We start from the raw sequence: 15,935 nt of genomic DNA, 5'->3' as shown, positions 1-15,935 counted from the left end.
CAGCTTTGTTTGCAATCTTTGGCATCCACTGTCCTCACTGTACCTGCCTTCACTGGGACACAGCCAAATCCAGCAGGGATTCAGAGGCTGTTTTGGGCCTGTGTGCCTCCCTCAGCCAGTATATTTGCTCAAGCATGTTACACAGTCCTGTGTTCTTTGGGAGAACCAATGAAGGAATAAACCTCATGGGCTCAGGAAGCTCAGAGCCAAAGCGGATTCTGTAGCTGCCCTTTGAGCTTGAGCCATGTGAGGTCCACAAAGAGTTGACCAAATCTGCGCCAAGTGCAAACTCAGAAAGGGTGGAGAGCTACTCTTTTTCTCCCCAACCCCGCTTCAGACACTGCCATCACAGTATGGTAGCCTGGGCTGATCAGATCCTTTGATTGGCCATCTGTAGTGGGGACTTTAAACTTCCATGCTTTAGCCTTCTGCCCTCTAGTGGCCTAAGAGCACAGAGACCCAGAAGGCAGAGCAAGCTGCAAGCCTGGGTTTGACTCTTCCAAAGGTAAGTCTTAGGTACCCAGGAGAAAATGCAGGGAACCACAGAAAGAGCCTGAGAAAATTAGCCTCAGCTTCTTCTAGGGAGTATGCCAGAAATGGGCTGACCCTGCACCCTTGCCAGCGGGCCTCTGACAGGAATCCAGCAGTCTGGGCTGGATTTCCTGCATGTGAGCAGGAAAAATCGGTTGTGCCCTCAGGACCTTCCTGCTACCCCACTGTTGGGACTCAGTGCTGGGATGGGGGCTTTGACTGCGGCTCCATATCTTAACGCAAGTGCTCTAGAAAGCAGACTCTGAGGCAAGGATTAAAATGCTCACACTCTTTGGGGAGATGGAAGCCCAGGATGATGAGAAGGGAGAAGAGACATGTGGCAGGGGAGAAAGATGTGAAGCAATGCAAGACAACGTATTACTGTGGTGGCGACTGTTTCACATGAGCTGTGAGGAGAGAGCAGGTGACTTGACAGGACTGTTTGCTAAAGCACATGGTGTTTGCAGGGAGAAACGGCACCTTAGAACCGTTCACCAGGAGGAGAAATGAGAGGGAATTTTCCCATCTGTTCCCCTCTCATCTCCTGTTTTCTACTGGCCAAGGTGCACCTCACGGAGAGCTAACCCACTGCATTTCTGAGTTGCATCACCCTCTGGGTGGCTGCTTGGGAAGTCAGATCCCATGCCTGCCATGTGGCATTTCTACCACAAATGTGGAAGTGGAGGGGCTACTTGGCATGAGTGGGGTGCCAACCAAGAGAGAGAAAGACAGAGGTAGCCCAGGGAGCCCAGAAAGGTGCATGAGGGTTGTGACCAATACATCTCACTCTCTCCCACAGGATTCACAGCCAAGGTCCCCAGGCACCAGAACCGCCAGGACTGTCTGAATTTTAAGTAAAATAAACATTATTTAATTTTGGAGAAAGAAGATGCGTTCAGGTGTGGCTCGGAGCATCAGGCTTTTTCTCTAGAACTTCCCAGGCCCTAAGCTCCAGTATCTCCTGCTTGATGTCCCACCTCTCTGCCTTTATTCTCACTCATTTTAGTTTGGGGTAGGGGATCTGGCTTTTATAATCTGTAAGACACATGATTATCTGACCTTTGGCAGTCTAGCTAGTAGGCCAAAGGCAAAAAAGGCAACTCTAAACAAAGCTGCATATGGTCTGGTTCTGCCAGCATGGAAGCAAGCTGAACTGCAGTCCCTTGCTAGAAATCTTGCGGGAGGCCAGCATACTCCAACGTCCAGACATTTGTCCAGTGTGTCCCTGGAGTCTCCATCTAGGATGGATGCCTGACCCAAAGCTCCAGATAAAATAGAAGATCACGTAACCAGCTGACCTGATACCACATAACGGGGATTTCTAACTTCCCACTCAAGGATGGGCAGATCCCCACACTACCTCCACTTCACTTCAGTTCCACCAGATACACATTCTAGAGTCTGTTGATTGCACACACCATTCCATTTGTGTATCAGGTCTGGTTTAATTACAAGCGACAGGAACCAACCCAAACCAGCTTATGCAAGAAGGGAGCTGAGAAATGTAGTGCTATTACCAACCAGGCAGGGCTGAATTCAAGGGCTCAAACAAATGTCATCAGACCTCTCTCACTTCATCTCTCAGGGCTCTGCTTCTCTTTGTTCCTTGTCCCCTTCTCTTTCCTGCCATAAATATACTTTCTCCCTGTGATAGAGAGCTGGGTGATAGCAGCTTCAATCTCACATGCTCCTGGCACCATGGCCTCAAAAGCAAGAGAGTTTAAGGGGAAGGTTATGATTGGCTCTGCTTAGGTGACAAACCCTTACCTGAACTAATCACTTTGGCCAGGGGGATGGAGTCCCCTGCCTAGCCTGATGGGTCGTGTATCCACCTCTGTGTGGTGGAAAATGGGAGGGAGCAGAGGTGGCACTGTGACTGTCAGCCCCACTAAGTAGTCATAGAATGTAAAGACATGTCCTGCATGGTCTGTAAAAACATGTAGTTTGACCTGGCTGGAGCGTAGGATGCAGGTGAGGGAGTGCTGAGAGTCAAATAGGAGCCACAGCCATAGAAGGGGTCCATATTTTATCCTGGAGGTGGTAAGGAGCCATTGAAGAATTTTAACAGAGGAATGACATGATCAGCTTTGGGTTCTAGAAAGATTCCCCTAGGCAGCTAAGTGGAGAAGAGATCAGAAGAGTTGATACTGGGCTAGTTAGGAGGCTAGTACAATGGTTCTGGTGAGGAAGAGTAGGACTATAAAAGAGGGATTGATTTAAGATGTAATAAGAGGTAAAATTTGTTCTGTTCACACGAGGGTGGGAGAAGTCTTAAGATGTTTTCCTCTCAGGGTTCCAACTGAACAAGTCATAGGTGCTATTTACTAAGCTAGGGTCATGAAAAAAATGCAGATTGCGAGGAAGAAGAAGAGTTTGCCTGTGAGACATACAAGTGGAGTTGTCTCAAAGGCAACTTGAAATGCAAGAGGTAAAAGATGGAGATGTATATTCGGGAGTCCCAGTCACCTGCAGTCAGTGTGTCACCTGGGACGATTTAAACAGAAAAGCCACTTTTTTCTTTTAGTGCTAGCAAAGAACTAGAAACACTTTTTACTGTGTAAGTGTTCTCACTTACCCCTCTCTCATTCTAAGAAAAAGATTTCCCAGGCTTATTAGTTTTTGTTTTTGTTTTTGTTTTGTAACATATACATGTATCTATTCTTCAAATTCTAGAAAAGCCGTCTCTTGAAACGGCACTGGGTGGGTCCCGTCCCGGGATTGCCAAGCAGGACATGCAAGCTTGAAAAACAACTGGGAACAATGGGAGGCCAGTCCACCGGAGCAAAAGCCAAAATCAGATGTCAGGCTAGCACAGTGAGAATATTGCCACTGTCATCACCACTGGACACTGGATGTCACCACCACCAGTACCCATGCCACTACGGCCCCCAAGCACAGGATAGAGCTGATTGCACTGTGGCCACTGCCACCAGGATGAATTCTCCTTGGTTCTATTGCTCTGAATCATTTACTCCAGAATCTACTTTTCCGGGGGCTACTTGGCCAAGCTTAGGTCACATACCTCTGTCTTAGATGCCAAAAAGCTGGGAAAGCAAAGACCCAACCTTTTCAATATCTGTCATGGAAGGTGGGCTCTGCTTACCTCTAAGACTTGTAACACAGGAAGGTGAATCAGATTCTGGGAAGTCCCTGGAAAGAGTGATGAAATGATAAATGGGTGTTGACTGAACTGTTTTTTTTTTAAATTATTATTATTTAAATGATGAATGACAGAAAAGGAGTCTATTAAGAAAGTTGTGAAGGAGCCACATGAGGTTTAGGAAGAAACTGGAAGAACATAGCCCATAGGAGCCAACAGAGGAAAGGGATGCAGGGACTGCTGATCAACGATGCCAACTGACATCAATGGTCAAATCAGTTGAGCCTGGAATTTTCCAGTGGGTTCGGCAGCTCAGAAGTCATCTGTTACTTTGCTGAAAGTATTTTCAGTAGAGATTTGGGGGAGAGGTAAGATGGCACTAGATTTATGGAGCACATGGGAGGTAAGGAAGTAGAGATGGAGAGTGGAAACCACTCCCTAGAAGCTTGGTTGAAGGCAAGAAAAAGTGTGTAATAATCAGTAATGTGTGGGATTAAAATTGGATTTTTTTTAGGTTGGGCTAGTTGATCAAGTTTATATGCTAAGATCAAAGAGTAAGAGAGAGGAAAAAGTTGACTATCCATGAAAGAGAGATGAAAACAAAGGATCAAATTTCCTGAAGAGACAAAGGGAGTGAAAAACAAATTGCAGTGAAACAATTAAGCTTGGATTTGAAGGGAGACCTCACTACCTCTGAGAAAGAAAGGGAGGGAGAGATTCAAATGTTTGGAGGGGGCTGAACATTAAGGCAGTTTCCTCACCATTGCCTTTATTTTCTCTGTGAAGCAGAAAGGGGGATGGTGGCGGAAGCTGATGTGTAGAAGGATTGCTGGGTACACTCAGGGCCTAGCTGAGGAGACTGTGAATTTGTTGTAGCTCTATATTGGGTCTAGGGTAAGTTTTCTTAACGATTTATTCTAGATAAGGGTGACTCATAGATTCTAAGGTCAGAGGGCCTCAGAAATGGTCTGGGAAACTTTCAGGAACCAGACAGCAGTCTTATGATTTCTGGTCTCTGCCTGTCCAGGCTTCGTTCTCTCTCTGCAGATAAACTTTCTCCATTCCTCATTCCTCATAGTATCTGGGAGGTGGATGCACCATAGCTCCTGAGTTTATATCTCTTCTGCTCAAGAAACCAGTCCAGTTAGAATCATAATCTCTCAGCCCTAATCCAAGATTCCCAGGAGAGAACATTTGCTTAGCTCAGCTCGGATTAGGAATCCACTCACAGTTTGATAAACTGCAGCCAGAATGCCAGGGGTCACAGAAGACAAACATGGCCCTGGAGCCTATAGATCTGGAGAGTGAGTGTGGAAAATTTAATTCCCAAAGAATAGGGCTCGTGGGCTGGACTAACATAAAACAGTGTCCACTCACAAGCTCAATTCTGTGGGACTGGGTGATTTCCTTTATCCCGGTTTAGGATAGGAGAATAGAGAAGATAGATGGCTGGAATATCTGTGGCTATGATTATAAGGGCAAGCATATTAGCAAAAATGTGGTTAAAGTAACTGACCATAGGATCTAGACCGGATGGAAAAAGTGAAGCCAGGAAAATACTGATCAACTATGAGGCAGTTGAGATTCATGGGATTCATAATGAGTAGAAGAGCTGGTGGTGTGAGTTGGGGGGAAGTGAGGAGGGGAAATCCTGGAAGGTTATGGAATACTGGACTTTGACATTTCACTCATGGGGACAGACCTCCCGTGCTTACCCAAAGTGCTGCTGTTCAAACACTTCCACACATGCTTGGCTCCCCAAAGCTGCTATGGGGCCCTTGCTGGTGAGTTGTTTGAGGGAGCAGAGCCACCTCCTTCCCCAACGACTCTGAACTTCTACGTTCTGTCACTAAGGCTCCAAGTCCTGTTATTTTATATACCTCACTTTTTTCAGTTATTATACACAATGCGTGTAACAAACTAATATTAAGACAGTGTTGAAGCCCAGGCTCAGAGGCCAGGTGAGAAGAGCAGGGATATCAAAAGGGATAGTGAGAAGGGAGATGCTGAGGTTATCCAAATGTAAAAAAAATCACTGCGAAAATTTATATATATATATATATATATATATATATAATTTTTAAAAATATTTATTTATTTGGTTGTGCCGGGTCTTATTTGTGGCAGGTGGGCTCCTTAGTTACAGCATGTGGGCTCCTTAGTTGTGGCACACGGGCTCCTTAGTTGTGGCATGCATGTAGGATCTAGTTCCCGGACCAGGGATAGAACCCAGGCCCCCTGCATTGGGAGCACGGAGTCTTATCCACTGCACCACCAGGGAGGTCCCTCACTGCAAAAATTCTGACTGAGGCCAGCTCCGGAGGGATAGATATGTTACGTGTTTACATCACTCAGAGCCAAAGCCTTCCTTGTGTACACTGTGTCTAGCTAAAAAGAGGGAATGAGGAAGGTAAGTAGATATAAGATAAGCTTTTCCCCATTAGTGCTGATGGAAAAGAGAGGCACATGGGAGCTCCAAGACACCCAATTCTGATAAGGATGAAGAGAGGTCTGGCCACGTCTCAGGGGAATAACCATAATAACCACGGTTAACAGCTTCCATTTATGGACGACTTCCTAGTCCCAGGTTTTCTGCTGGTTACTTTATATGAGTTAGGTTGAACCATATGAAATTTCTGTTTTGTAAAATACAAAGAGTCAAATACCTGCACATTCATACGGTTCGACATACCATCTCATTTCATCCTCACCACAACAGCCCCATTAAACGGATATCACTGTCCCCACTTTACAGATGAGAAAACCAAGACTCAGAAAGTGAAAGTCTTGGTTTAAGGCTGAACAATCAGTAAGTGCTGAAACCAAGCTTTGAACCCACGTTGTCCCAGTAGAAGGCCAGAGTGCTTTCCAGCACACCACAGCTACCAGGGGAGCAAAAGAGTTAAACTTAAGAATTAAAAGACGCTGGAACTTCCCTGGCGGTCCGATGGTTAAGACTGTGCTCCCAGTGCAGGGGACTCAGGTTCAATCCCTGGTAGGGGAACTAAGATACCATATGCTGCGTGGTGCAGCCAAAAAAGAAAAAAAATTAAAAACAAAAGAAGAATTAAAAGACCCTAAGGTGTTACAGACTAGAGATTCTTGGAGTCAGCAAGGTCTCAGGGGGACCGTCTCAATCTTTATCCGCCACCCGGGTTCTAAAGTAGAGAGGTAGCCGGAACTGCCTTCCCCGCTCCTTCCTCCCAACCACAAGGGGCGCCAAACGCCAACAGCTTTGCTCAGAGGGCCCTCCGCGCACCCGCCGGGCCTCTCTTGTTTCTCCACGCACCCGCCCAGCCCCACGGCGCAGGCGCCACCCTCCGCTCCGCACCCTGCTCCCAACCATCGATCACTGCGCAGGCGCCCCAACCAGGCGTCGGGGGAGGTGGTGGGCCCAGGGGCAGGCCGCGTGGCAGTTGGTCCGGAGCGGGTCACGTGGTCACGGTGCCGCCGCGCGAGCGTGCGCAGAGTGGCTCAGCGCGGCCGTGACGGAACGACGAGGCGTGGAGTTGCGCGACCTCGTCCGCCCGGCCCGGCCCCCGCCCCTTGGCTTGCCGCTCCGCCCCCGCGGGGCGTCCCGGGCCGCTAGTTCCCTCGGCGGCGGCCGCGCGCGGCCCGGGGTCGCCGTGAGTACTCACGAGGCCAGCCTGTGAGGCGGCCGCCACGGGGACGGGACGGGGCGGGGCGGCCGGGCCGCGGGAAGGGTTCGGGGCCCGCCCCGCCTCGGCCGGGGTGGATAAAGTGAGGGGCTTGCGCCGGGTGGCTCTGAAGGGCCCTCCTGGCCTTGACAGGCTTCGCTGAAGGCTGGGCGGCTGGCGACACAGATCGGGCACAGAGCTTCTTCCCCGGGAGGCAGGTGTTGGGTGTCTTTGGGGTCTCCGGAGGAAACCGGAGAAGAGCTTTTAATTGCTCCCCTAAAGGAGGCCTCAGGGCCTGTCCTGAGAGAGCGGTGGCAGCCAGTGTTCAGGGGCTCACGCCGGCCTCTGCCTCCGCCGGGTATCCTGGATAGCGGGAATCGCAGGTCTGTGGCTTCTCCCCCGCACTCTTTGTTCTGTGGCCTAGGCTTTCTGAGAGGAGCGCTCGCTGTAGAGCGGAGTAACCTGCTTGCCCAGTACCACAAAGCTGGGAGTCAAACCCAGAGTATAAACGATGAGATAGGAGGCTTTGACTAGATGTAAAGTTGTCCCACCGGAGAAGCGCCCTTGGGGCTAGGCCAGGACCTTTGTCATCCGGACTTGAGGCTTATTTACATTTGGCCTGTCCCCGTGCAAATTCTCCGTTAGCTGCCATCATCCAAAGCACTGAAAAACAGACACCCTTCTCTGGGCATTCTTCACACAGTCTGTATTTGGCCTGGCTTTTCTTGAAAGGTTCCCTGCTTTACCTCATTTGGATAAGTTAGATAGGTCTCTCTTGCTTAAGTCATTAACAACTCCCTTAAGTGGTTGTACCCAAATCACAGGAAAAGTGGCTGTAATTAGAACCTGTCAGATGTGCGTAAGTCCCAGTTCCACTTTACTCCTGACCCTAAGCAAGTAGCTTGACCTCCCTACACCTGATTATTCTATACATAACATGAAAGCTTTGAAATAGACCATCTTTCAGGCTTATTCCTCTTTAAAATGTCTGCGATTCCATAACTACCCACCATTCCCCTTTTCCCACTCTTCACCATTTAAACCCATTCTCCATCTCTCCAGAGAAATGAGCCTTGAGATTAGAAGGTGGGAGTCCCTTTCACTGAAACAGCCTGGTTTGAAAAAGGTGGTAGTTTCTGAATTGTCTTTTCCCTGGACAGGAAAAATTTCCTCTGAACTACCTTTTTCTCCTTGTGATAACAACAGAAAACAAGCAGCAACAGCCCTTGGAGAGAGACTAAGTTTTCTTGACTTCCACAGTGACAGAGAGCTTGTGAAAGTTGGTACTTCTGGCCTACGCTGCCATCATCCTACCACCCAGCCCAAGACAGCCCAGGCTGGACATTAGTGCCTCCCTCTTTATTCCTCTGTGATCATCCAGATCAGCACCTGACTGTTTATTTTCAAATCTCACAAACACAGCCGCCAGATCTTCATATTCTGGTTCTCGGCTGCTCTTGAAGGTGAATGGAGTCTTGCTTTTAAAAATCATTTTTGTATGATTTTTGTCATTTTTGTCTACGTAGATGTGTTTAAGTTCTTGTATGTCTCTCCCCTTTGGCTTACGTCTCCAGCAGACAGTTCATTCATTCATTCACTCATTCAGTAAATGTGTGTTGAGGGGCTGACATTATAGGCAAAAGAGTCGAAGCCTCTACCACCATAGAGCTTATATTCTGGTGGGAGATAAATGCAATAAACATTTTGTACGTCAGAGCGTGGTAGATGCTGTGGAAAAAAAGCAAGGAAGGGGGATGGAGAGTGCTAGTATGTTGTGTGTTGGGGTTTTGCTGTTTTATATAGGATAGTCAAGGTGACCTTCAAGCAGAGATCTGAAAGGGTAAAGGAGTAAGCCATGTGGGTATCTGGTTGAAAAGCATTCCAAGAAGGGTGGCCAGCAGGGGCAAAGGCTCTGTGGTGGGAGTATGCTTGATATGTTTGAAGGACAGCAAGGAGACATTTATGGAGTCTTAGTGATAATCTTCCTGTTCACATTTAGAGTTAACTTTTTAGAGAGAGCCCTTACAAGAGTACAAGAGTAGACTCTGATTTTGTTTTTCTTTTTATGGAAATTTCCAACTATACACAGAAGTAGAGAGTGTAAGAAACCGTTATGTACTCATCATTCAGTTTCATCAGTAATCAACATTTTGTCATGTTTATTTCATCTCCCCCCCCCCACTTTTTGTGCTGGAGTTGTATTTTAAAGCAAATCTCAGATATCACGCCATTTCACCTCTAAGAACTTCAGTTGCAGTTTCCCTTTGCATTTTTTTTTTCTGCATATTGTTTTTGATGGGTCAGTCAGCACTGCCAGCTGGAGGACTGCTGTGCTGTTTGCCCTGGCATTGTGCTTTATAACTCCATTCTGCGTCAGTTACCAGGTTTAAGTTGGTATCTGAGGAACAGACCATAGGCCGTTGAAACACGCAAGGATTTAGAACAGTGGTTCTCAGAATAACTTGGAGGGCTTGTTAAAACAGATTACTAGACCTCTAGAGTTTCTAATTAGTAGGTCTCAGTAGGGGGTCTGAGACTTTGCATTTTTAACAAGTTCCCAGGTGATATTGATGCTGCACATCCACAGACCTTACTTGGGAACTACTGATCTAGAAACGTAAGGTTAAATAGAACCATATTAAAGACCAAGAACACCTCTGTGTAAGGTTGGAGTGGATGAAACTGAGATAAGTGCAGAGCCAAGAAGGCCTAGGACAGTGGTTTTTAATCTTGTGAAAGGGGTAGGGGTTAGTGTTTTTCTGAGCATTTCTTAGGATCATTATTACGTTATTTGGGGAGTAGGTTCCAGGAGGAATCCAGGGCATTATTTTGGCTGTGACAACTCAGACTGTGTCTACCAGGGAATGATCAGTGTTGTTGAGGACTTTTAAACTTAGCTATGATTGTTATATAAAGGCTTTTATGGATACTGGTGTTAAATAAGAGATAATGACTCAATTTGGAGAAGTAACTAGAGGTAGAGAGTCCAAAAAAAGAGTCTGCTTCTGATGGTGGTTGGCGCTATGAAGAATATTCTAAAATGAACTGACTAGACTGAGTAGCATAAGCATCCGGTCCTGCCATCATTTTTGGCTTCAGGGGTTGATATAGCATTATGAACTAGAGCAAGAACTTGCTTCAATCACAACTCTCCAGCTGGAGAACAATAATGTCTTATGTTTGTATAGTGCTTTCACGATTCATTATTTTTAAAGAACTGTGTGTACAAGTGTGTGTACATGCATGCAGGTATGTCTCTGTGTGCAAGTGTCTGTACATATGTATAATAAAAGTGTACCCATAAATGTGTGCTTGTGTATTTGCCACCCAGTTATCAAGTGGTGATGAGATCAATTGTTGTCTACTTTCTACAGGACAGTGACTTGTTACCACCACAACAGCAGAGCCTGCCTTCCTCAGCAGATCTCCAGTCAGCCCCTGACATCTCCCCCTCCCTCCCTTGTCTCCCTTTGTGGCCTCCTAAATGCCCATCTCGTTGGCCTGGGTTCAACTGGTGGTATGGAGGGGTGCTGCCTAGCACTGACCTGGGAGTGTGTGTGACCCACTGACCCAATGGTGAGAACTGACTGCCCAACTCTCCAACTGATCATCCAGGGGTAGATGGAACAAAGTGCAGACCTCACCTTTTCCCGGTGTTTTCCCTCCCACCCTTTTGGTAAATAGAGTGGCTATTTGAAGTTAAAGAAAGGAGAAGGGGCATGGAAACAGTATTACTTGGTGTGTGTATAGGGAGTTTTCTTGGGAAGGAAGGGGAGAGTTAAATAAGGGTTAGAAAAGGAGTTATGAGACAAAAGAGCTAGGTGTGCTTGAGAGCCACCTTGGGTAATGATCCAGGAGAGGCCAGCTTGTACTAAAACTTAGATATGCCTAGGAATCAACCTTGACATTGAAATCTTCGTCATGCCTCCCCCACTGGCTACCAGAGCCTCAATCATCATACCCTATACCTAAGAAGGCTAAAATTCCCTACTGCTTTCCTCCATGACACCAAGTCAGTGCTAGACCATGGATATGACCAGATTCAGGAAGAGAGTGAGACGCTCCCGAAGGGTGAGGGGAAGGGAGCAAAGGGATTAGGGCCTCAGTTATTCTATCCCAAGGGACCTCCCATTCTTTGTGGAAACCTGTTTCCCATCCTAACCCCACTCTGTTCCGTGGCATAACAGGGACCCAACAAAGGGTTGTATCCTTATTTCTCATCATTAGGACATCAAAGGCCAGTTCTGGAATGATGATGATTCGGAGGGAGATAATGAATCAGAGGAATTTCTCTATGGAGTTCAGGTGAGATTACAGCCCCCAAAACCCATGTTGGATGGTCTAAACGTGTGCTTTTCTCTGGATACAAGAGTGAAAGATTATTTTGAGTAGAGATGAAGATACAACGTCAGTGTAATCTGAGGATTGTCTTGTCAGAGCTGATTTCCTATCTTTGCTCTTGCCTGGAACTCATATCTTTCCCAGTGTAAACTACACCCTCTGTACATGGAGGTTACCCATATCAGGGGTCCCTGGTCCGAGGCCTGTTAGGAACCGGGCTGCACAGCAGGAGGTGAGCGGCAGGCCAGCGAAGCTTCATCTGCCGCTCCCCATCGCTGCCCATTGCCTGCATTACTGCCCGAACCATCTCCATTCCCACCCCCACCCTCCACCCCCGCTACCCTGATCTGTGGAAAAATTGTCTTCCAGGAAACCGGTCCATGGTGCCAGAAAGGTTGGGGACCGCTGACCTATATGTTCTTAGTTGTAAAACATTATTTTCTGGCTATTCCCTCACTAGCCAGCAGGGGTCGTTTCATTCATTAGGGTCAAATTTTTAAAAGATTATTCTACCAATGATTGTTTAATGCTATCACTGCCTAGGGCATGATCCTGAGCAGGAATGTTGGACTCTAGACAGAACCAATCTGAGTTAAATTCTGTACTCTTCAGTCTGCTCTGAGTTCTTACGAAGGGATCCCTAAGTGTCCTGGTTAGGGTTGACAGAAAAAGCTGAGGCTTAAGGATGTGAACTCCTTAAGCAAAGCCTGCAGTTGGTCTACTAAAACTTCCTAGAGTGGTGATGGAGGGAGACTTGTCTGTCAGTGAGACTTGTCTGGTGGCCCAGCTAGGGCCACCACCAAAAGCCCCTTCATATAAGCAGCTTTTGCTTGTATGTATTGCTGTAGTTTGATATCCCTGTTCTGGATGTTTCTTCATGTTCTGTTTTTCATCTCTCTTCCCCTTTGTCTTTCCCCTCCACCATTTTTGCTGCTGACCTAGGGGAGCTGTGCAGCTGACTTATATCGACACCCACAGCTCGATGCAGACATTGAAGCAGTGAAGGAGATCTACAGTGAAAACTCTGTATCCATCAGGTGGGACTCTACTTCAGGGATGGCAGGGGACTCAGCCACTTCTTTCTGAGTTGTTAAAAGGGTAGAGGTTTTTTCTTTATGGTATGATGGGGGCGCAGGTGGTCTGTGGACCTTGATAAGTTTTGAGCTTAATGATAGTGGGAGTTGTTTAGAATACTTGAGGTTGGCTGACAGGAGTAAGTAGGAAAGTATAGCCACTTTTCTTAGAAGTTCCCTCTTATCCTAGACTCCTCTAGGCTGATAGTTTCACCTTTGAGGTAAGAAGGGCTTTTGGCCTGGCAAAGGCCCAGATCATAAAAGTGGCTTCAGGCTGTAGCTAAGAACCTAAATACAGAGCTGGCTTCCACCCTTCCCTCTCCCTTATCCCCAGGCTCTGTTCTCCTTCCACCTCAGTCTCTGTTCCCTTTCTCCCTTAATGAATCTCACTTGTGGTTGCCTGTATCTCTATAGAGAATATGGAACTATTGATGACGTGGACATTGACCTCCACATCAACATCAGCTTCCTCGATGTAAGTGGTGCTGATACCTGCCAACAACATGTCTCGTTGGGCTTGTGGATTTTGCCATGTAGGCCTGGAGTCTTGTTCCTGACTGCTGTATTTGAAGCACATATTATTCATGCCTGTCTTTCCTAGATCATCAGCAGACAGTGCTGTGTGCATGTGTGTATCATATAGTGAAAACTTCAAGTCCGTTCCTCTCTGTTGCTAAACTAGAAACTATTGACCTTACTCTTTTAGGAGGAAGTTTCTACAGCCTGGAAGGTCCTCCGGACAGAACCTATTGTGTTGAGGCTGCGATTTTCGCTCTCCCAGTACCTTGATGGACCGGGTAAAGGCAGTGACTTTGGGCATGTGGGTGCTCTGTGTGTGGTCTCATCCAAAGTCCTAAATTAACTGAGGTAGAGAAAAACTAAGAACAAGGCCTGTTGGTGTAATCTGTAGGCCATTGGTAGGAGCTTTTCAGTCTCTTCTCGTTGGTGTCTTCATACCCTATTGCCTGATAGTCATGCCTTAAAGGCCTTCCTGGTTAATGAAATTGTATTCTCCAGTTCCCAGATATTACTTATTCCTCCCCTTCCCCTCAACTTCCAGTATAAGTTGAGGATATTTGAAATTGGTCAGACAGTTCCCAGAATCTACCCTCTGCCTCAGATATTTCCCTTGTCCATCATTATTGTTTAGAGTACCCTTAGAATCTGAGGAAGCTAATCCACTGAAATGGGGCTTTGGACTCCCAGGAGGATAGACATGGATACATAGTAGGAGCTTTCTCTTCTCTTTGCAGAACCATCAATTGAGGTTTTCCAGCCATCAAATAAGGAAGGATTTGGGCTGGGTCTTCAGTTAAAAAAGTAAGAACTTTGATCTTTCTGGTTATGAACATTGAGGGAAAGAGAGATGGACATGTGGATGGACAGGCAGACTCTTGAATGTTTCTTTCCAAAAGTGTATTTCTGAGATATGCCCAAGAAAGACTAAAATAAATTTGGGGAGCCAAATTTATGGTTAGGTAAGGGAGCTTGTGTTTCTGGGGTATCTGGCCTTGGGGCTTCCTGGAGGTGAGAGGTGAAACTCATCAGTACTTAGCATTTAAGGAAAAGCGCAACCCTGGCATTAGAGTCATGCTCATCACATTTCCTCAGAGTGGGGCTCTAGGATTTCAGACAGTTTTAATTTATTGAATGTGTTGAGCACCTTGCTAAGTATTTGGTATACAATACTGAGAGGTGAACTCAGTTAAGTTCCAAACAGAGTCCAGTGGATACATGTTCTAATACAAGTGAATATGTAAGATTTAGAACACAGAGGAAGGTGTAGGTGTAACTTAGTCTGGTGGCAGGTGGGTGAATGAAAGATGAAAGGGAGATGATTACTGGTCTTCAAGGATGGATAAGAGCTGCCCATGTAGACAGTGGAGTAAATAACATTTGCAAGGGCACAGTCATGTGAAGCAGCATGTGTGTAGGAAGCTTCAAGTAGTTTTGTATTGCTAGTAAAATGCAAGGGGAGAATGGTAGGAACTAAAGTTAAAGCCAGAGAAGCAGGAAGGAGTCCAAATCAGAGGGGATCTTGGGCTTTTGGTAGCATTGAAAGGTTTTAGGCAGAGAAAGGACGTGGTCAGATTTAGTTTTTAAAAAACCATTCTGGTAGCACTGTGCAAAATAGGTAGGAGGGGTGAGATAAGAGACCAGAACTGTTTTAATAGGAGGCATTTGTAGAAGTCCATACATGAGATGATGAAAGCCTGAACCAAAGTACAACTGTAGGTAAGATTAGAGATGAGAGATAGACTAGAGAAATTTGCAGCATTTAAAATCAATAAGACTTGAAGAATGATTTGGGTATGTTGTATATGATAAGAGCCAAGGAATAGTGGAATATTACTCTTAGGTTTCCAGCCTCGATGTCTGGGTAAATTTTAATACCACTCATTTATATAGGGATTTAGAAGAGGAGCACGTTTGTGGGACGAGGACAGATAGTTCCATTTTAAACATGTTGTTTAAAGTTAACTTTAAGATATTCCAGTGGAGATGCTCAATACAGAATTAGATATGTAGATTTGATACTTACAGGAGAGGTTCAGGTTGAAGTTATATAGCAGTGTATGGGTGAGACTTGCACCCAGTGTAGAATATGAGATTGCTAAAGGAGAGCATGATAGAATGAGAAGAAAATAAAATCAAGGGCAGAACACCCTTTAACCCAGACAAAATACCAGGAGTAGGTAGAGGAAGAAGAAACACTGAAGGTAGGTCAGAGAAATTGGAGAAGAATGGGAAGAGAATAGAGTCAGAGAAGGCAAGGAGGAGCATTTCTACAAGGAGGGCCAGATGCCAGAGAGGATGAGTAAGAGGAGAACTTAGGAGTTTCTGTTGGATTTAGCATCAAGGTGAGAGCAATTGTGGTGGAGTGGTGAAGGTAGAAACCAGAATACAGTAAGTATTCTGGAGAAGTGAGTGATTGGCAACAAAATAGAAACAATAAGTGTGGATTAAGAAATTTGGATGAGGATATAAGGGGAAGAGGGAGAGGTAGCTAGACTGAGGTAAAGAAACTTGAAACTTTTTGTAGACTTCAGTAAAGGAACTGACAGGAGAGGGGGATGATTGACAGATCAAGGTCCCATGAGGGGCTGAGATCTAGAGGACAAATAGAGCAATTGATCCTTAATAGGAAGGTCACCTTGTCTCCAGAGAATGGAGGGATCAAGTAAGGGTAGAAATGGAAATAGATTCTGTAGTAGGGTTGCAAAATTATGGAAGATGATATCTCATGCCTTC

The 15,935-nt window shown here is 46.1% G+C and overlaps 2 protein-coding genes across 5 annotated transcripts in view; one reads left to right on the top strand and one right to left on the bottom strand.

The window, feature by feature from the left end:
- BBS4 (Bardet-Biedl syndrome 4) overlaps positions 1-15,935 on the bottom strand; it is a 426,848-nt gene that overhangs the window by 339,645 nt on the left and 71,268 nt on the right. The gene's annotated exons all lie outside the window — the stretch shown is intronic.
- PARP6 (poly(ADP-ribose) polymerase family member 6) overlaps positions 7,128-15,935 on the top strand; it is a 28,208-nt gene continuing 19,400 nt past the window's right edge. For 2 of the 4 annotated variants that reach the window (XR_014015342.1, XR_014015343.1), the window contains exons 1-8: positions 7,128-7,652; positions 8,476-8,732; positions 10,644-10,845; positions 11,497-11,574; positions 12,553-12,647; positions 13,098-13,158; positions 13,390-13,480; positions 13,937-14,003. Coding sequence is in view for 1 of the 4 variants with exons in the window: in XM_081228018.1 (XP_081084144.1) it covers positions 10,843-10,845; positions 11,497-11,574; positions 12,553-12,647; positions 13,098-13,158; positions 13,390-13,480; positions 13,937-14,003 (395 nt within the window). In the remaining 3 variants the exon portion in view is untranslated. Of the gene's footprint in view, positions 8,733-10,643; positions 10,846-11,496; positions 11,575-12,552; positions 12,648-13,097; positions 13,159-13,389; positions 13,481-13,936; positions 14,004-15,935 lie in introns of all 4 variants that reach the window. The other 2 variants (XR_014015341.1, XM_081228018.1) reach the window with 2 other exon arrangements.

Source organism: Mesoplodon bidens (genome assembly GCF_964165515.1).
Source record: "Mesoplodon bidens genome assembly, chromosome: 3".
NCBI lineage: Eukaryota > Metazoa > Chordata > Mammalia > Artiodactyla > Ziphiidae > Mesoplodon > Mesoplodon bidens.
This window is presented reverse-complemented; position numbering and strand designations above follow the sequence as displayed.